The sequence below is a fragment of the Cygnus atratus genome, chromosome 3 (genome assembly GCF_013377495.2).
Source record: "Cygnus atratus isolate AKBS03 ecotype Queensland, Australia chromosome 3, CAtr_DNAZoo_HiC_assembly, whole genome shotgun sequence".
Classification (NCBI taxonomy): Eukaryota; Metazoa; Chordata; class Aves; order Anseriformes; family Anatidae; genus Cygnus; species Cygnus atratus.
Window position 1 is genome coordinate 101,328,239 of NC_066364.1, and position 22,362 is coordinate 101,350,600.

General features: G+C 36.7%; 1 protein-coding gene across 3 annotated transcripts in view; it reads right to left on the reverse strand.

Annotated features, from left to right (window-relative positions):
* Positions 1-22,362, reverse strand: part of KCNK2 (potassium two pore domain channel subfamily K member 2) — a 125,932-nt gene that overhangs the window by 23,000 nt on the left and 80,570 nt on the right. For all 3 annotated transcript variants that reach the window (XM_050709901.1, XM_035561067.2, XM_035561084.2), the window contains 2 exons: positions 6,458-6,618; positions 2,973-3,159 (listed from right to left, as the gene is read on the reverse strand). In XM_050709901.1, coding sequence (XP_050565858.1) covers positions 2,973-3,159; positions 6,458-6,618 — 348 coding nt within the window. The remainder of the gene's footprint in view (positions 1-2,972; positions 3,160-6,457; positions 6,619-22,362) is intronic.

Sequence of the window (22,362 nt, forward strand, 5' to 3'; positions counted from 1 at the left end):
TTTTTGTTGTTGTTCTAGAAGTCCACTCCATTATAATTTCAAATTGAAATGACACTGCCCACCACTCTGCTTTAGTTTTGACTATTCTTCTGAGTGGTACAAGGCAATTTACACTCTAAACATTATTTAAGGAACATGCCTTCCCAGCCAAAAAAATCAGAAAAAAAGAACTAAGTTAACGTCAGTGTGGTTTTTCTTCCTCAAGTGGCTGGTCACCTAGGCACTTATAAGTGGACTGAAGTAGTTTTCTGCCTGATGCACGACTCACCGTGACAAATCAAAACCAAGAAATGTCATGCTCTAGATCCACAATGATGTCAGATGCTTCTGCCAGATGAAATACTTATGTTCCATCATGACAACATCCCCTACAGCCATTTACACCATTACATGCCTTATCCCTACTTGCTTCATCTCATTTTCTGGCATTCAGCTTTTAAACTTTTGGGTGAGTGTGTTCTAGATAAGGTCTACAATAAAACACCAATGGTATTTAATGTCTACAAGGTGGTTATGGCTTACCTAAAAAGACACCACAAGCAAACAAAAAATCATAAAGACAGCTTACGAATTTGGTAGCTTGCAAAATATTCTGCATGCTTTCTCAAAATTAATAAGGAAAACCTAGCCCTGAAGACAAATGTTATCAGCTAGATTGATAATTTGTAGTGTCAGTTTTCCTTTTAAAATAGCTTAGTATTATGGAATTTCTTCCTTATATCTAATCTAAATCTACCCTCTTTAACTTTAAAACTATTACCCCTTGTCCTATCACTACATATTCCCTCAGAAGGGCTCTCCCTGTCTTTTCCATAGACCCCCTGTAGGTACTGGAAGACCACTGTAAGGTTTCTATGGAGCCTTTTCTTCTCTAGACTATCAACTCCAACAATCTCAGCCTGTCATAGGAGAGGTGCTCCAGCCCTCTGATCTTCCTCATGACCCTCCTCTGGACTCTCTCCAACAGGCCCTTATCCTTCTTATGCTGGGGACCCGAGAGCTGAATGCTGTACTACAGGTGAGGAGTAGAGGGGGAGAATCACTTCCCTTGGCCTGCTGGCCATGCTTCTTTTGATGCACCCCAGGATATGGCTGGCTTTCTGCAAGTGCACATTGCCAGCTCATGTTGAGTTTTTCCATCCACCAACACCCCCAAGTCCTTCTCCTTGGGGTTGCTCTCGATCCACTCATCTCCCAGCCTGTATTCATGCTTGGGATCGCCCTGATCCAGGTGCGGGACCTTGTACTCAACCTTGCTGAACTTCATGAGATTTGCACAGTCCCATCTCTCAAGCCTGTCAAGGTCCCTCTGGATGGCATCCCTTCTCTCCTGCGTGTCAACTGCACACGTCAGTCGTCTAGTCATCTGCTGTCAACTGAGTATGTCAGTCCACACAAAGAAGATAACAATGAACGAGCTTATTGTCAACTTCATCTCTGAAAAAAAAAAAACAATCTAGTGGCCACATTAGCCTCATAGTGAAGATGGAGATAGTCTAAACCTATTCTCTTAAGAGTCTTCACTGCAAGTATGAGTTCAATTCCTACACACTGAAACTCTCAGTCAATAACATATTACAGAATGAATAGGAGTGTCTTGCGTGTTGCTCTAAAAGTAAATAGAAAATACTCGTAGCATTTTGATATCGCCATTAAAGCGGAACTTAAAAATATGCATAAAGACCATAAAAGGCCACAAGGTATAGATCAACATAATTCAAGAACATTCTGTAGAAAGGGAATGTGTTTCCTGGTAAAATTAAAAACCAGACATCATGTAGGAACAAATTACAATATCAAGTGGTCTACAAATAGAAAATCTGCAGAAATTTTATAATGAGAGTAATGATGAATGTACTCAGTGTTCCTGTTAAAGTAAAGTGGGCCATTTCACGTGATTTCTTACAGCAAATATAACCAGGCCTTTATACATTATTATTTTTATTCCCTGCCACACACATACACCAAAGGAAAGAAAGTCTAAAGCACCCAGACTCTTGGCTTTGAAATAGCATAAATTTTTGATTTGGTGCTAGTCAGAATCTGTTCAGAACCACAAATTCTTGAAGACAAAATCAAAATAAGAACAATCTGGCTGAGGAAAGCAAGTCTTGGACTCGCAACATGAAACTCTGAATTTGTAATCCTAACCTCACCACCTCACTGGCTCAGATCAACACACCTTCAATACAGACAGCATATACTTAGTCCTAGTCTGAGAAGAGATCTTACACCTTCTCAAGAAATAAAAAATAGTGTAGATAACAGGCACAAGCTTTTTTATTATTTTTATTTTTATTTTTTCAAGTTGAGCTTGTCTTATTTATTTGTAACTAATTCAGTCTAGATTAATAAAACCAGATGTTGGTCATGTCATCTATAAGCTGTGCTACACTTTCTTATATTGTAAAACACACATGGGCAAATGCACACAGAGCAAACAAAGTACAGAAAGATACAACAGCAACAGAATTTCAGTGGCAGAAGAAGAAACCTGGATCAACACTTTGAAAGCAAAATATGCACACAAAAACTAAGTTGCATATATAACTGAGCAAAATGAGACACTAAAGGACTCCTGCTAAAGTAAAAATACTCAGCAGACTAAAATACTGTAATTATTGTGGTACTTCTCTCAATCTGTAAAGCCAAAAAATTATCTAAAATCAGGTAAAACATCTTTTTAACAATAAAACAGAGGAAAAAAAGGAGCGTATGTAGTCAGAGGGAGACTGTTTCATCGTCCCACCTCCTGAATGTAGTCAGCCACATGATCCAAGGTGGCAGTCTCACAGGGCTTGACACAAGAATGACGAAGGGTAAAACTGGGTGAGAAAGGTAAAACCACCCCTGCCACCACCACCAGAGTTGGGTCAGTGCTCACCTGTTCTCCCCAAAAGAAATATAAGAAGGCAGAACATTTATCACTGTGCAAAATATCATGAGATAAAGAGCAGTGAGAAAAATCTTACCTGCAACATAGTCACCAAATCCAATGGTAGTTAAAGTGATAACCACAAAGTAAATTGCATCTAGTGTGCTCCAGCCTTCTATGTGCTTGAATATAACTGCAGGAAGAGCAACAAACAGCACGCAGCCAAACAGTATGAATATTATTGTTGAAATTATGCGAATCTTTGTCTGACTCACATTCCATTTCTATGGAAGAAAGGGAAGGGGAAAGAGAGGAAACCCATTGTTAATAAAACTGTGCCACTATATATAAGCACCTATCACCTACAATGAGCACCTCATTGCTCAAGAGGACATTACAGTTCTCAGACAGGAAAAAATCAAACCATTGTTTTATTGTGAAAGGGTTTTCAAAGCAAATATGACTATCCTAGGAGACATTTGGTGGCAGAAAACACAAAGCAGCACTGGACTCTTCTTTGTGGTCAGCTTTGTGATCTGGGTGGATGGCACGTGTAACGTTCATTAATATTAACAGCTGATCATGCTACAGTTTGAGTGAGGACAAAATTTGAGTGAGCTTCAAGTAATGCTCGCACCTGGTATCTCTCTGTTTTTTTGCATCCACAAATAACTAAATAAAATTGGTGAATTTTACCATATATTTCTCTCCTTAATGAAATAGATGACTAAACAAAACCATAGAAAACAGAGTTGAAATAGAAATAGAGGGGACACGAAGAGATTCTCTCTTCCATACCTTAGTCAAAACTGAAAATAACCACACCTAAGCCACTGCATACAAGACATGTGAGGCAATGCAAACAAAGTTAACTTCTTTTCAGTAGAAAGTTTTCCCAATGCTTACCCTGCATCTCATTTGCTTCAATTTAAGTCTACTACTTATGGTCTCATCCAGGGCAGACAAACTGCTACTTTACCCTTTCCAGCAAGCTTTTACAGGTGTCTTCTCTGTCATATATTCTTTAGTCCAAATAAATGCATTTCTTCAAGTCTAACTTCACCCACTCAATTCTCATTGCTGTCCCTCGCCTCCATCCAGCCAATACACACATTTCTTTAGATGTGGTGCTCAAAACTGGACAAAAAAGTGAGACATACTACAGCAAAACAGAGCATAAGAAAGGATCCTTTCATCCAATCTGTTTATTTATTTACACACCTATTTAAACCTTTAACAGTGACCTATGCTTTTTCACAACAGTATAACACTCTCCAGTGCCAGCTGAAGAGCCCCTAGAGCCCTCAGAACATTGCTACAAAACTGCACCCGGACAACTGTTTCCTGACATGTAATCGAATATTTCATTATTCTTTAATAATGTCTTTTGAATTTGTCCTTTTTGAACTGTATCTTATATATTCATGCTGCCTTTCAAAATCTTCAAGATCACCTTGAATTCTAATTTTGTCCTCCAACTTCTACCTCTCCTTAGCCGAAATAATCTGTAGATTTAACGAGAAAAGTCTTTTGTCTGTTGTGTAAACTATTAATGATTTTTTTTTTAATTGTACCAAAGCTAAAACAGACCATTACAAAGTCATGTTTGACATGCCCTACAAATTTGACAATTTTCCTCTCAGTACAGTTTTCCAAAGAGTCTTTCATTCATCCAGAGCATATTGCTTTAAATTAAAGGAAACTAGGGACTGCGTAAAACTGTAAACTTTCAAAAAAGCTCAGCAAAATGAAATCAGACTATTCATGATGCATGGTTTCTTGTATTTATGTTCAGTGCCAATGTAAAATATGTTTTCAGTCAGCAGGACCAAAGTCTAGCTTTTGTAACCCAAATCCTAGTAGCTGGTCAGATTATGGCACCATGAAATTCCCTGTTCTGACCCATCAGTGTCTCCTTGTTCTTCTTTTGAAGAATGAATGAAGGAGTGTTCCAGACTGCAACATACAGATCAATGTTTGAATTCAGAGATTGCCAAGAGGAGGCAAGTTGCTGCTTTTTGTGCTAGGGTGAAAAAAAAAAAAAAAGGATCCATTATTCCTCTGAGCGGAATAGCCTAAGAGACACAAACAAATTGGTCTCATATTTTGTATTTTTGTGCAAAAACTAAAATTCAGTTACAACAGAAAAGCAGAAAGGATAAAAATAAAATGTGTTCTCATGGAATGTTCATGCCCTTTTTAGCCAAATCTCAGTGGAAATTAATGTTATTCACCAGTAACTAATCAGGATTGGAACTAATATCTGGAGCTGAAAAAAAAAAAGAAAAAAGGAAGAAAAAAGGCAAACACACACAAAAAAAGCTATGCTTTTTCCTAACAATGGCTTTCAAGCTTGTGTTTACATACTGTAAATGACTATTTCAGCACAGCCCCAGTTTGCCTTGCATCAAAAAAAAACAGTCCTTCCAACACTTGCTGTTTTGACGCAAACAGCTACAAAGTCATGGTACTTGCTATGTATTCACTAGATATGACTTATTCTACACATCAAACAACAGACAGTATTTCATAAATGTTTTGAACATAGTATAGTAATAGCTAGGCCTATAGTATTTTATTAAAGGTTGATAAAGTATTTAATCCATTTTCTTATATTTTATTGTGTCATTTATTCTAGGCAACAAAAATATCAGTAAATATATTTTTAATAACTGTAATAAGTATGATCTTGCTAAAATTTTCTGATTCTGAACTCAAAGTATTGTGTGTGAAGCGGACTTTAAGTTAAGCAATGAAGTTCCTCTGCTATAATTTAAGGCACTTGGTTGTTAAGCTATGGGTTAACTTTATCAATATCTGCACAAGCTTGTAGTCTCTTGTTGGGTCCCTTCCTCCACTTAAGGTGTGCCACTCTGTGTGGACTAATTAAAGGTCCATGGGTCAAACAAAATGAAGGACATGAATCTCAAAAGGCTGTGCTACATGGTTCAGCAGAAGCTGAAAATACCTTAAACCGTAGAACATCCTGCAGCTCAGTGAGGAGACCAAAGTCTCCTCAAACAGTAGTCCAGTGTTGGCAAGCAGGCTCTGTACCATTTTGTCTGTCCTGCTCCCCTGAGTGCCCAAAGCGTTAGTCACCTACAGCCCCATAAATCTGGAAACATAGGTGTCCACAGGCTTTGACGTTTCCTCAGGTTTGCTGATGTCTGTGTACAGATTTTTAAGAGCTGTGATTTTAGACTGACACCAAAGATCTTCTGTGAATCAACCCAGAGCAGCAATAATTTCCATGCATTACCCTACAGCTCCACTCCTCCATCTCACCATGCTGGTGATTTCCTACCACAGTCTATATTATAGTCTTTAAAGGTAAACACCACAGTAAGCTTAAGAGTACTTTACGGGCAAAACAAAAATAAGAGGTTTTGGATCTTGTTATTCCCAGTCATCATTATTGTAGAAAATGTTGGACCACATCCAATTCTCAATTAACAATGTTCAACATGTACAGACTCTGCAATGTTCTCCGTACCTTTTGCTAGACATCTGGTTACAAGGATGAACTATACCCTGTGTGTTATGCTTGTTATATTTAGAACAGCAAGCAGCCATCATACTCACAACGAAGGTATCTTCTACTTTGGCAATTCCTTTTCCAAAGATTGTCCCTAGTTGATCTCCAACACCAGCCAAGAGAAAACCAAAGAGAGGAATTCCCAGTAAGGCATAGATGATACAGAATATCTTTCCACCTTGTGTGCGTGGGGAGATGTTTCCAAAGCCTAAATTACAAACAACTTCAGATGTTTAAAAAGAAATTACATATATTACACTATACATTTTAAAAGGACTGTAGGAACGGAACAGTTGCAAACAGGTCCTACTAGGTTAACCGTGTAATACAGTAAACATTGTGAAAAAATCAAAAAAAGTGTTGTATCTCTTTGAACTAAATTAAAGTGTTGTGCTTTTTTTTTTTTTAATATTGTATACATAGTATGGAGAAGAAAAACTTTCATTAGAAAAATAAATCTTATATTTTTATATATACGCATATACCCTTATAAATTACAACTTTCCACATTTAATACATGTAGTTAATACGAATTGGTTAACTTATGTTTTAGTCTCTGTTTTCTGGAAACATCTATTACTGGACTTGTAATTTCCAGGCTGCATTACTCTAAAACAAGATACAATTTTTGGGTGTGCTGTGCTTCAATGCAAAGCAGCCTGAAAGAAACCATTTGGATGAGCAAAATAGGAACCTCTAAATTCAATGGAAGTGCTTACACTCATTATTAAAGCCTCAGGTTCTTTCACTGTTGCAAACAGAGCTTCGAGAGACAGTTTACAGCTCAGGGCTCTCCTCCATTTGAAAAGTGAAATAATTTTCACTGACTTGTGAAAAAACTCCTTTGATATACCCATGATACCTCCATTGCTGCTGTTCTACTTTAAATAGAAATCCCAAAATATGAAGACCTTAGACACCACTATCTTTGAAATGCCCTCAAATGTATCTCCAGGATTGATGTTTAAATGATATGTCCAAGGTCGCACTGTTTCATGAGCATCAGTCCTCATTTTAATTCTTAATTTTTTTTTTCTCCAAAGCACCACTGAAGTTTTGGGGGAGCAGCAGGGCAGTAGTAATAACACATCAGTATTTTTGATATTATTTCACTTTTCAGCACAACAATGTGCACTTTGAAGGAGGCCAGAGGGAGAACTTGTCAGAAAAAATGGGATTATTTTCCATGGAGAAATTAAGCAAAAGCTTTTAAAGAAATTACCATTTTTGTAGAAAAGATATCTTGTGAATAAAAAGCAAAATATTTTAGCAAGTCTTTGAGACATTTGTTTCTCAGTTTATCTTTAATATTAAAATTGTGTATAAAAGATACTTTTCATATAAACACATGAAACATTTGATGAAGATCCCATTTTCCTTTGAAAAAGCTGACAAAATTTATCAGCTTTATCGAGAACATGCTCATATTTTGTTTTTTGAAATAGCTTAGTATTCATGCACACCAACCACAAGCTTCTACAAAGCAAAGCACTTTTAATGAATATCTCACCGATTTATAAGATTTTTTTAACTATTTTGAGCATATTGGTTTAATATGTATTTTCTTCATGAAACCTATTTATATTACCTTAATTTTTCATTCTGCTGTTATGCAGGTAAGCTAAACCAAAGCTGTGTCAAAACTTTTCTCTTTCAGTACACAGGAGACCTACCCCTCACTCAACTTAATTAAAGAAAAAATAAAACACATTTGGAATATATTTTACTCCTAGATATTTTGCTCCAATCTCTGTTTAGAAATAGTAATCAAGAGAACAATAAATGCAATATTACAATAGAGTTTAGTTAGGTTAAAAATAAAAAAGTGAGAAAAATGATGTTGATACTAAAATTTTCCCAAAATGCTAATTAATACAGCCTCTCAAATTAAATATAAGGGACAAAATTACAGGAAACATCATCAATTGCAAGTTGTGGAGTCCTCCACCTTTGTAAATCTTCCCTGCAGTAATATCATGCACAAAGAGCCTGACTCAGTCAAGTGGAATAAAGTCAGAGTGCCTTTAATCTAACCTAGCGTTCCTCCCTAACTTGGAGCCAGAGCTAAAATTACCAATTATTATAATTCAGGAAATTTCAGCTCCACTGAGTTCACTCTGTGCCTTCATGCACCAAGCAGGAAAGACCCTTGAGTTTTAAAATAAAATTAGCTCATCACCAACCAAAAAGAGACAAACAGATCCAAGCTACTCTGTTTTCATAAATATCTCTGTTTATGCAGCAACAGGAGCTTGAATAGCTGCCAGGGTGTAATTCCTGCAGAGTCTTAATGCAATTCAGAACCTGAGTCTGGATACACCAGATTTATAAAACACATATTGGGGGATTTGGAAATAGCTCTTCCTTTTCTTGGTTTAAGAACTGTATTCACTAGCTCCACAAAAATGATAGCGTAATAGTGACAAAATACCAGCCCAGTGAAGCACAAGCCAAGGAGGCAATTTTCTTACTTTACTTCATAAAGCAAACTGGCAGTTTCCTTGCATCCCACAGCTATTACAGAGATGATTGCTGCTGTGGCATACTTCTCATCTGCTGCTAATCGGTACAAGAACACGAAGTTCACATTCAGCTCTATGCATTCTTGCTCTAAATCACAGGCATATTTTGCTTCAGGAAGGGATGGGGCCTCTTTTTTTCTACCCTGAAACTGTTGCTTTTCATCGAAAAGCAAAGAGTTGTTTTTTGATGAAAAATGACAAATGCTTTTCTTCCATAAATGACATAAAGAAGGTCAGTATTACTAGTTATACTTCAAAAAAATCTCACAAACACATTACTGGAAAAAAATAACACTCCAGCAGGCAGTACAGTTTATCTCTGGCCAGATGCTCACCACACACAGTAGAAGCCATGGCACTGTCATGACAGGACATGTGCTTCAGTGAACTGATCCGCCAAGGGGTTTCCATCACACATTAATCATATTTCCTGGAGTGTCATGTTTCATAACAGTCTGCTGCCACACACCACAGCCTACTTCACGAGTTACACAAATTGTCCTTACATCCTACTCTCTCGGTTTCTTCAGCAAAAAGCTAATCCATCATTTATGTAATGGGAGAGGAAACATTTCTATTTCATACGGTTGTTGTAATTTCTGAGGGCTTTGTCTCAGAAAAAAAGTATTATTCCTTTCTTAGGAAAATCAGCAGAATGCTGCTGCTGAATAAAACCAAAGGAAATCTTCACTTCAGGCACTGGGCCACGGGACAGCCACCATGTACCCTGCACCTCCCCTCCCCGCACAGGGCAGGAGCAGCACAGAACAAAGTTTATCTTGCAGAAGGGATCAGCTTCACCCAAGGTAACGTCAGTACCATTTGCAGGCGGTCCTTCCCCAATGCCCCCCCTCACTTCCCTTCCATAACCAGGAGCACAATTTGCCTCCTAGTTTCACCGAATCCCTTTCATGTCTTGCTAAATGCCTAGCATGCCTTTAACACCCAAGGGAATTTGTGCATTTAGAATATGTTGTCTCTGACAAGCAGCTGTGGACAAGAAATGCATTTTAAAAGGAGCTTGCCGAATGCCTACATGAATAAAGAATAAAAGTCCATTGTAAATACATTGCAACTAATTGCTCCATTCGCCAAAATAACATATTCTATGGTTTCAGCTCCACAACTCTGACAGCCCCCAAGATTCAAATGGCAGATTGCTTTTGGGAACCTCAAGAGAGACTTGATGGGATATTTTTTTTCCTCATGTCCTCTCTTTTTAGATACACTTCAGGGATGAAAATGTCTAACTTTTCTATCTGGAACAGATAGACTATTGAGTAGAAATTAGTAACTTTGTCCTAACTTCAAGGGCATTATTGGTTTTGAGCAAAACAGAAAGTGTTTGAAGATTTTTTCCTGTGAGAGACAACAGTTTCTCTCTCACACAATCGACAAGAGACACTTTTGTTCAGGTCTAGAAATCAGACTGTCTTTGCATTCAAGCCTTCATTAAAAGGAATATTGGCAATTGGTTTAAAAAAAAAATCTAAGTTCCTTTTCAAAAAGGAGAAAAGATCCTTTTGCTTTCTGGTTCACTGGGATCTCGTTCTTTCAGAAAGCTCCTTTAGATCCCCATTTTCAATGCAGAGGTAGAAGAACAGAGACTCCAAATGAATATACCTTAATGGAGAATTCCTGGGCAAAGAAGGGCATCTACTGAAAGTAGCTGGCTGCAATTAAGCACTTCTTATGTGAGAGATTACAGGTGCTTTTGGGAGTTCTAGGACTACATTTTACTTGCAAAATTGATTGGAAAAGTGTCACCACTTATGTTTCATTAGTATCAAATAGCTCAAGTGGGATTGAAAGGTCTGGGGAAGGTTTTGAACATTTTCTTTCCAAACAAGAAAATGTATATTCAAAAGCAAGTAAATATTTTCCCATTGTTTTTGGCATATCTCAGATTACACAAGACATCGTTCACCAGGTAGCAAACAGTGAGAATGATACAGAAATAATGTTACATATTTTGAGATATGAGAAACTCCTCTCAGCCGTAAGGTTGGCTACATGGGCAATCCATGCAACAGGTTAATACTGAAAGACAAACTTCGTGGTGAACATGCACATCCTTAATTACATGAACACGGATTACAGAAACCTGATACTGAGAAGACTGTACAGACTCTGAGAAGATGCTGAGCTCCTTGCTGCTGAACCAAGAGGCCAGATCCAGACGACCTAGCTGCCATGCCCTCAGCTTAAGCCGCCTGGTGGCTGCGCATGGCTCCCGTGCAACGGGTGGTGATATTGCCGTAGGTCCGCATCCAGCTGAACTATGCAGCCCAATTACAGTGATTACCCTTTTCAAAGGGTGAATGTGTGTTTTGATACTGAATGTCATATTGATTTTAAGAGATCAAAAGATGCTTTTTTCAGGCTCTAAGGAGCTATCTGATGAAATCTTTATGAAAGGTACCTCATTGAATTTCTAGTAGCTGTGGGTTTTTTTATATTTATTTTCCCCCTGTTTAGAGTGCCATTCAGGCTCCAGAGATTAGCATCTAAACATGTGCCAGAGTGTCAGTGCCAAGACAAAGATATGCACTTATTCATAGATAGGTATCTCTTTTAGCAGAAATAATGGTCATATGTGAGCATAATCAAACAAGGTATTGCAAGTGCCCACACTGTCTCTGTGGAAATCTCTGCATATACTGCAGAAAATTTAAGACTTGCACCTTCTTGTTCACTGTGTGGTAACTACTGTATTTTTACACCGATCCTATTTCCTTTCTTCCTTCCAACTCTGCCCTGCTCTCCAAAATATGATACACTGGTGTATGCCCATGTCATACATGTGTATATTTACAAAGATGTATGTCACATTTTTTATGACTTTGGTAAGTATAGTGTAAGAGAATTTTCAGTCTCCCTTGTATATATCTTTATATACAACATCTTTAGGTAGCTAGAAACATCTTTAGGTAGCTAGAAAATTGATGTTCCCCCTTTTCATAAACAGGTAACTGAAGCACAAAAAAGTCCAAAATCCTCCATAGCATTTAGGTCCCTAATTCACACTGAATCTGTGGATGAGGACAAAGCAATGACTCTACAGTGACCCCAAACTAAGGAAAGTTTAGTATCTAAAGTCTGAGAACCTTCACCGAACTTGTTCAAGGCCGACAAGATGTCTGTTTGTGAATATGTGCAGCTATGGCCTCTCCTTTGTGCTGGACACAGACACACATGCACGCACATATTCAAGAGCACAGTGCAAAGTAATCTGAAGGCTGGATAAGGACAAAGACTACTTGTAAGTATGAACACTTGATTGAATGGGATATTAATACACTTGAATAAAAGCGTGATGTTTCTATGTTACATACATACATAAATTCCAACAGATGCACATACAAGTTACTGTGTCTTAAAGCCACTGCTCACAAGCTGTTGCCTGTGGATCCTGTTCGGAGCATGCAGCTAGCTCTCCTCCAAGTTAATTTTCCACACTGAAAATGAAATACTTTTCTATGCACGTAGTTGATGAAGTCAATCTGGATCCCACTGAAGGAAGCACCCAGTGCAATAACAAAGAGGTGCAGGTACTTCTGTTTTAAACCGTGGCCTGTTATAAAACCTCAAATCCATCTTACACGAGTTAGGCATAAATTTCTTTACTGGTCACTACAGCTCCTAGAAGCCAGTTCTTTGAATAGCTATAGCCAGTGATTTGGGAAGGATGTTGTCACAGGTACTGTTATTTCCTTAATATCAGCGTTCGGCACAGCACTCCTTTTGGTATTATTGGATTCCAACCTACAAATTCTGACTTTTAGCACTAGTCCATGATTCTGTGTCACAACAATATCAATCTATCATTTTGAAGGTTCTAATGTTCTGGCTCAAGCCTGGAAAAAAAATTGGAAAAAAATCTCCATTACCTTTTCAACTATGAAAAATAACAGGAAAACCTAGACTGACATTAATAAAATGTGCAATATTCAGGAATTGACAAAACAGAAGCTAATCTCCTTTCAGTGGTTTCTTTTCATCTGCTTTCTGTGGGAACAGTAATCAAATCAATAAAACTTTAAGAGAACAGGCTATAAGTATTCAAAGGAAGCAAGTTTCCTTCAAGTCAAAGTGCTATGCTAGGGAGCCGAAGGAGCATTGTAAGCAAAGTCTGTGTTATGAATGCAGAAGCTGCTGCCATATTCAGTAATACACATACAGTTGCTAAGGCAATTTCTGAAGGAACTGGGTAATAATTGTTAAAAGCCTTTTAAAAGCTTAAACATCAGTTCAGATAGCTCTGCCCCCGGTACAGGTTCCTTATTTATTCAGCTGTCACTTTGCCCAGCAAAGACTTCTGTCCCTTTTCCAATGGATTCTTTTTTTCTTCCCTTTTTTTTTTTTTTTGTAGTCTGTGTGTTATAATTTGGACCTTTTTTTACCTCTAATTCTTATTTGAGTAAAATTGAATCAGCTCCAAAAGCCCAAATTTGACACAACACTTGTTGTGTTTTTTTTGTTGTTGTTTTGTCTGCTTTTCCTTCAGGTGAGATTGCTCCATGGGAATAATGTGACTAACACAACTGGCAAAAATAATAATGTACTTTAAAGAAAAAAGTTAATAGTTCACAATACCATGAAAGTTTTACTACCCACATTTTCTTATCAAGTGTAAACACACAGCAAATATGATAAAATGACACTCATTCTGCACTAAAGTCATCAGAAATATCAATGTATTGATAAAATACATCGACACAGGTGATCCACAGAAAAACAAAAACTGGATTTTCAGAGGTACTGACAAAATAATTATAAATAGATAAGTAAGTTTCTGACACTAACTTTAGTGGAAGTCTGAAATACATTTTTTTCCTAGAGCTTGAAGCTTTTCTTTAATAACTTTCCTTTTTGTTTCCTACAAGTAGCATGGCAAAAACACATACAAGTTAAGGACAACAGCAAATATACAGCAATAAATGAAGAGCTAAAATATGTAAAGTCTCCACCACTTGCCCTGCCTCTCCAGGAGCATCGCTGTTCCCCATGGTGAGACCATCCAGTTTCTCTGGTGGAACTGGCTCTGTGCCACCAGTTTTCAGCACAGATATTCTGCAATACCAAACTGATTTCAGTGAAATCACGTATTCAAGACAAGACCTAAAAATCCCACAATCCTACATTTGACAGACTCTGAGCTTGGACCCTATTCAGCTGATACAGCTGGCCACAATGAATGTTGATGGTTGACTTAGTAGATAAGTTGCAAATTGGTTTGTAGCTTTAAACTGTTCTTCAGACAACCTTTTTCACCTTAACAGAGGTTTCACAAGTTCATTGTTCAAAAACACAAATACTTTGCAATTTTAATTTTGACAGAAAAGAAAGATGAGGCGTATCTCCTATGTTTATTCTTGCTTATAAACTACAATTACACAGCCCATATATCCAGACCCTTTGTCCTGAGCCACAGAGAGGCAGAGAAATTCTGGCGAAGGGCAAGCAGGCTGGAGGAGATGGGAGTGACACTGATAGTAAGGGGAAAATCCTCTATTGCACATTTATCTACCTACACCATTGCTTGATCTTAGTAAGGCAGGCAGAAAGAAGGGCTTTTCAAGATAAAAAGAAAAGGTTAAAATATGTACATACATACATGTAAAGCATACCTATATAGATAGATAAATGTTATTTTGCTAAGCGTCAAATAACTGTTATTAATACAAATGTCTTGACACAGACAGCTCTAACATATACCAGTGTAGTAAGAAAAAAATTCCTCAAAAGAGCTAAGGTTAAAAAAAGAACATTATCAAATTTCTAAAAGAAAAGACTAAATATCTTAATTCATAGAATTACTTTCTTTAAAAAGAGAGAAGTTTTTGTCACTGTGGCTCACCATCAGGTGTCTGAAAGTGTGAGGTCATTTGTCCTTTGTTTTTCCATTCCCTCAAATCTTTATAATCAGTACTAATATTCAAATGTTAAAAAAATAACATAAAAAGGATCCACCATGCATAAGTAACTTCTACTGACTTCACATTTTAGCTTCTAGCTACTTATAGGCTGTATTCCTGATTCAGCAAAGTAAGCATGTGCTAAACTTTAATACCTTTAAATTTATCTCTATTCAGCAAGCATTTAAATATTCACATTGTCAGCATATACACCTGCAAAGCTGGACAGATATATATATTTTATCAAATGAAATTCTTAACAGATTTTTAATTGATTTTCAACAGTGTCGTGATGTGGCAGAAATCAGTTCTGGAAATCATGCTGTCACAAGTTCTCTAATTTCCCAGAATTTCACACTGCATATCAAAAAACTCTTTTGTTATAATGTCATTATCCTGGCAACTGAAGAAAGTGCAATTACAAGACTGCAAAAATATTTAAAATCCTTCAAAGGAGCAAAGACTAATTTTATTCTTCCATAGCTTGCAATTTTTAGAGACCTTAAGCTATGCAGGTGTGGGGTTTTTCTTCTGCAGTGAAAAAACTTCTGCAGAGCCTTCTGCTCTTTTTCTTAGAGCAGAAGGCAGAGGAATCTGGGAATTCTGTGGCTCACCAGCATCCTACCAACCCCCAGATTAATTCCATGTCTTCACCCAAGCCACTCAGTAAGCTAGCACAGTGGAGAGTCTCATGTAATTCTTTGGAAAAGAGAGAAGTCCAAAGGTGGGGAAATGTTGAAAAGAATAAAGATAAATTTATCACAAAAGTTTGCACTTCTAACTAAAAGTTCCTAATAGAACAATAATTTCATAGAAAACCACTCTGAAGATGTAAACTGATAAAAATATAATTATCAGGCAGTGCCAAATAAACTCCAAAGTTTGCATTTTTAGCACAGAAATATTTTGTGTTTCCATGCCCAGCTTGCTTTTGAAAGAAGCTATGTCACCTACATTGGACAGGAATTTCAGCCAGTAGTAAAAATTGTGAGCAATCATTTCCTTCCCAACTTACTTTTAAATACATAGGCTGCGGTGTTTCTTTAATATGAAATGAGGGGAATCTTTCAGAATCTCTAATCATATAGCCTGCACCTAGCAAAAAAATTCAAAATGGGACAGAATACTTCATGAGACAGAACACTGCTTTCAGTTAAAGGTCTTAAATTTTTGTAATAATGTATTTCAGTTCAAATTTGAGAAAGAAACACAAAAATAAATACATATAAAAATCAACCACATGTAAAAATATTTCTCAAACATTATTTCATTTTTTCTCCTACCAACCAAAACCCCAGGCTGGAATATGAACAGCTACTGTACACTGCACTGACTCCATAAACAAAGTTATTTGAGTCTTGCTTGGTCTATAGGATCTGTATTAGCTCCTCAAATCAGGTGTGATCAGTTGTAATACAATCTCAGACCAAACACATCAGCTAAACCTCTCCAGAAATTGAAAGGGGTGAAAATTTGTTTTAAAAGTGGGGGAAGTTATTTATGACTTATTTTCTTGTGTAAAAAGATCCCATATCTTAAGGGTGAAAAACTCTAAGCTATTTATTTATTAAATAAAAGGAAAATAGCTCGAGAACTTAGCTAAAAGAGATCATCAGTTCAGATGTATAGTGCTCCTCTCCCTCACAACTGCAAGGCATAAGGCACAACCTTCTTCCACAGCCTTTCCAAAATGCCTCCAGGTGTTCTCTGACCTTGGTCTCCACAAGCTAGGAGGAGCTATAAGCCTTATGTCTTATTTAAATCCAGACTACATATGGGTATTTCACACCCTGCAGGGTCAAGCTCTTTGGTTTCTCCATCCTTTGGTGTCCACCAACCCATATGAAAGCACAAGATGATTCAGGAAAGATACAGAAAAAAAACGAAGTCCTGGAGTGCATTACTGCTGCCAAACAATAAAGTGGACCTGGAAAAGGAAAGAGGCATCACTTTGGGGGAGCACATATTACTGTCATTCAGTATAAATAAAAGTTTCAGATTTAATGGATTCAGGTTTGATCTAGTTCCTACTTTGGGCAAGCCTCTTCACCCATATGTCAGTTTTAAAACACAGAAGCATCAATTTACTTTTTTTTCCTGTCTCCTCTTAAGTGTCAGTACGTCTTGTAAAAGCAACATCTCCCTTTTCTTCAAAGGCATGATACGTCTTTGAACTGAACAACAAGAAAAACCATTTCGTGAATAAAATAATACTGTGTTTCTCCCTATAAAACATTAAAGCCTATAGAGATATGAACAGCACAGCAGCTATGCAATCTAAGGACAGTAAATCCTAATGACTTTTAATAGCACTACTCCTGGTATGAGAAAAAGTTACTTACATTAGAGTATATCCTATGACCTTATTAAACCTTAAAAAATCAAAGTAGTAAGGTGGAGGTAGAGAAGTAATATTTTTAACAGTATTTCTGCAGATAACATGGATTGATTTTTTTTCTATTTTTATTATAGCACTCAAATGCATTGCAAAAGAGAACATAACTCTTAGCCTCACTAAAAGTCCACACTACTCCATTACTACTAGAAATAAGCAAATAATAGCTCAGACTCATTTTCAATTGTAGGAAAAATTTCATTAATGTTTTAGTTGCTGTGAATTCCATTATTAGTCACTCCAGTTTGAAACAGCAAATTTGCATGGAATCTAAAATTCCTTCTGCTATGTTTGAGGAAAAAATCCTGTACAGAAAAATAAATCTAAATTAATTATCTTTAAATTTATTTTCTAATATGATATTTGTCAGATAATTTTTAGACTTTTATTATTCTTCATCAGTGTTCATGAGCAGTCTTTGGAGATCTGAATCAGTGTCTTTTAGAACACTTAAATCATTTACATATATAGCTTTTGTTCACACGATTATTTAGTAAATTACTGTTGTTTGCAAGCATTTCCATCCTGAACGAGTATTTCTGATTATTCCACATATTATCCTGATGGGATAATGTGAAAACCCAGACATAAGGTATCTAGGTTAATACAAGAGTATTACTCATCATACGTTTGTCTATTCCTTCCAAAGGTTTCCATATTTATTTAGGAATATACGACCCTGAAGAACCACAACAACATAACCAAAACTATTGATGCTGAAGAGTTTATAGCAAGAGAAATGCTGCATAACAGTTTCTTCATTTTTTTGATAAATAGTAGCAGCTAATAAATATGTTTGCAGAAATATGCAGAACCACCACAAACTTGGAAACAAAGCATAAAATAAATAAATGCACTTTTCCCTGATCCATATTCCTTACTTTTAATTTATTCTGAATAAGGAAACTAGAGGAAGTAGTTTGTGTCCAAATATGGACACAAAAAAATTGTCTTTTTTAATTTCATATAGAATTTTGCAAAAGTTAGTACTCATAAAATATATCATAGCTCCAGCTGCTTCTGCTAGGAGGATCTCATTTTCTAAAGCAACCAGAGTGAAACCTAACTTGGAAATCAAGGAAAGTTTTTTAAAAAGTCCATTTAAACAGCCTAAATTCATTTGTTTCCACTACAATTAGCTAATTCCACTACACACTATTCATTCAAAAAAAAAACCCACCATAATCCTCCAATTGTAACAAACTAATTACTTGTTACAAAGTTAATTATTATTAACTGAAGTCTAAAGATTATTGTCTTGCTTTAACCAGGACCTCTTTCCCAGGACTAGAAATGCTTGTGAGAGCAATCTGTGTCAGTTTGCTGTGTCACAGCTTCATCTGTAGGCACAAAAATGGAAAATAAATTGCTTGTTGCTATACTGTTTTTCCAGCATAGTTTTGTGACTCGTGAGAAAAAGAACTATCACATGAATTCTTTGTTTACACAGACCATGAATAGATGAAAGTTATCATATGTCTATCCATGTCACCAAAGACTCAAAGTCTTGTGAGTCTTCTTTAAGTGATCATGTACAAATGTGATGTTGTTTTATCATCCAGCATACTAACACATACAAATCTTTAGAACTCTTAATCTGCCAATAATGAAATCCCCACTGCATCCCAGGTATTAAAGCTGTAGTCAAAAGAACTTATACACCAGCTATTTTTTCCACACAAAAAAGACCACAAGATTAGCTGCCTGTGTTTCTGTGATCCAACATACATCAGCTCCAACAAGAAGGATGAAACTCTAGGACCTAGGGAGTTTTCATACTATAGTTCCTGAAATCAGTATAAAGTATTTTAGCATTCTGAGCATAATAGAAAATGCATTGCCACCACCCAGACAGCAAGAATTATAAATCGATGAATGACACTCACTGTTCTTCCAGATGGAACTGTTGACAATTTAGGTTTAGTAGCTAAATACTACAGCACTACATACATTAAAATGTATCAAAATGATAAATAGACTAGAAAAGTTTTTAAAACAGTTCTATGCAAGTTGAGCTTCCTCTTAGTTCTACAGTTTAGAATGGCAAAAACAGATGAAAGGTTTCAACAGAAACAACTTCTTAATGAAATGCCTACAGGTGAAACTCATTCTCAAAAGAAATACCATTCCCAATTGCATTTTCCTAGTAGAATGAAGTGTTTATACATGCATTCTAGAGGAAGTCACAGAAGTAGAGTTGAGTGAGCCAATGCTCTCTCTAATTGAAATAACCATTAGGAACATACATAGGGTTGGGGCTCTCATGCAGTCAGGCTCAGGAAACACAGAGAATGCACAAAAATTCTACATAATTGTAACCTATTCTTTCTGTGCCACCTATTACACTCATGTAATATAGTAACAAAATAATTAATTAGCTGCAACAGATGTGTCTTCGCTTCTTGTTACTCACTTCAAGAAAATTACTCCAGACAATGGTACTAAACATAATTGCTCCAGTAATACAATAACTTACTTTTATGGATTCATGTTAGTGTGATTATTTAGTTAAAGAAACACCATTCCAAAAAGATACCAAGACTAAGCTTTAACACTTCTGCCTTTAGGATCCACATGTATTGTGCAAAATACACACAAAAACAGTGAATGTAGACAAAAACATGACTCTGCACACCAAGAGATAGTCTCATACATGTCAAATTGAAAAAAATTGATTTTTAATCAGATTTTAAAAGCAGGATCCTCAACACGGGTAGATAATAGTGCATGGATATCATACAATGCTGTTCATGAAATATATGGATCACCTTCCTATCTTGAGAAGATTTTCCCAGTTAAAAAGTACCAATTCTGAGAATAACCATAAGTACAATACTATCACAACTTTGTACAGATATTCTCAAAGGTAAATTATTTTCCTTGTGATAAGTATATTTTCAGATATGTGCATGAACAATGAAAAAAGAAAAGGACCATTTTAACTACATATTTTGCAGGTTACATTGATCCATAAAATTACAAAATATGTAATGCCAATCCAATTTTCCTCCCAGCAAAAAGCACACTGTGAACTGGAAATAGCTGTGTTCAATATTATAGAGAGAATAATTGGCTCTACATACCACAATTCTTTCCCTGCACATCTTTAAAAAAAGAAATCTACTGCATATGACTAAGCCACTCGATGTTACTTCTTCCATTCTGAACAATAGCCTCCAGATGCTCATTTTCATCTATCAGAAGAACTGCAAAAAAAAAAGAACTAAATCTGATGTCTGCAGTGGAGAAATCCAATCTGTCCTTAACAGATGCTGGCATGGAGTTTTTCAGTGAAACCTCTTTTCAGCTGAAAACCACATTGGTGCCTCAGCTGTGTCATACAGCCCTGAGCTCATAAACCACTGGTAAACACTACAGAGCTCTAATAAATATCTAGGGCATGACCAGACTTTTCTACAGTACTATTATCATAATTTCAATGAACTGATAATCCAGAAACTTGAACACTCAAAGTGACCACTCAATTGAAAATTTAGCCTTGGAAATACACGTAGTTGATGTTACACAAATGTTGATGATGTTACACATACAAATATCCTCAGAACAAGAAGTTTTCTCTAATCATATCTTCTTTGCATACTACAACATTTAGCCAGCAACAACAACAAGAACAAAAGAGAGAGAAATGTGTTTTCTTATTAGGCATTGGTATTTTAGGATGCAGGTTTACCTGTAACAGGGATGAAAGATGGGAAACCTGTGTGAGTGAGAAAGGAGTGAAGAATGTCCAAGTCAAATGTTTAGGATTGGACAAAAAAGTTGCACACTCCTCGAAGTGGCTAATGTTTCTCTTTTATTGTCTTCCTCCTTTTAACCCCTACCAGTCTCAAGCTGATTTGCAAATAAAGATCTCCTTGCAAAAATATTGTCATATATTTGTTTAGCTTAATGTATGAAAAATTCAGTAGAGCTCCAAACTGGATATATACTCTGGCCTTTGGAGAGCCCTGTAATAAAATTAATTAAGAATGTAAGTAATAACACTTCTTCCCCTAAGAGTGCTGATGAACAAAATCAGCAATTTTAAATTCCTCCATGTTTTTCATGCTCAAGAAAGAAAATTGGACACTCTGCTAACTCTGCTCCTCTTCCTCAGGGAGGCCACACCAAATGCATCTCTCTTCATTGTTTTTCTAGAAGGCGCAAAGGACAGTCCTGGGTCACTCACTCTCCCATGATTTTACCATCAACATTTCTGTTTCTGGCTTCAGCTACCACCACCCTTGTGCCACGTATTATTACCTAACATGAAAGAGGAAACAGCATCATTTAGACAAGTGACACGGGAAGACGTGGCTGAGGAGGCTTAAAAGAAGGGAGAATGCAAAGGGCAGACAAAACAGAGGCACAAGTTTTTCACCCAAGGTTAATAAGTAAGCTTTCTTTCATGTGACCCCACTCTGCCTTCACAACACCATGTTCATACAGAGAAGCTTCTGCGTGAAGAAAAAGTTGTCAACGTGCACTTACTTGTCAGCAGATATGGACAGTAGGTTCCCAGGTGAAGCCACATAATGCTTGCTGAGATGCCAATACACATATGTATTTAAAAGACCACGATGCAAATACATGTGTAAACATACATTCATACCTTTATTTATTCTCTTACTGCACAAATAACATGAATTTTTAAAAGTTTACTGTATACAGGTTTGGTTATACAGTTCTTCCTAGCAAATGGCTGAGCCATGGTATTGTAGCCAAATACCAGGAAATCTCCATATTCTTACATACAAGACACATCATTCTGGAGGTCTTTTGCTGTTCCAGTGAAGTTATTTTAATTCCCAATAGCTCTAAGCAAGCTGGGATAAGTTATGGGAACACCTGTGACTGCCCTACAACATAACATCTTGCTCACTCTTAGAGCAAGTGATGAAAAATCCCTGAAACCTGCCAGTGAAGAAGTACCTTCATAGATTGGGCTAGAAGCCTACCTGCGTTGTTAGCTGGGACAGCATATCCAGCACTCAAAGTACCACAAAGGTCTCAACTCAGCATTTCTGTACTACATCAAGTCATTGGCTTTAGTGGATAGTGTCTAAAATACAACAAACATGGGTAGCAACTGAGACATCGGTGAAGTACAAGATGAC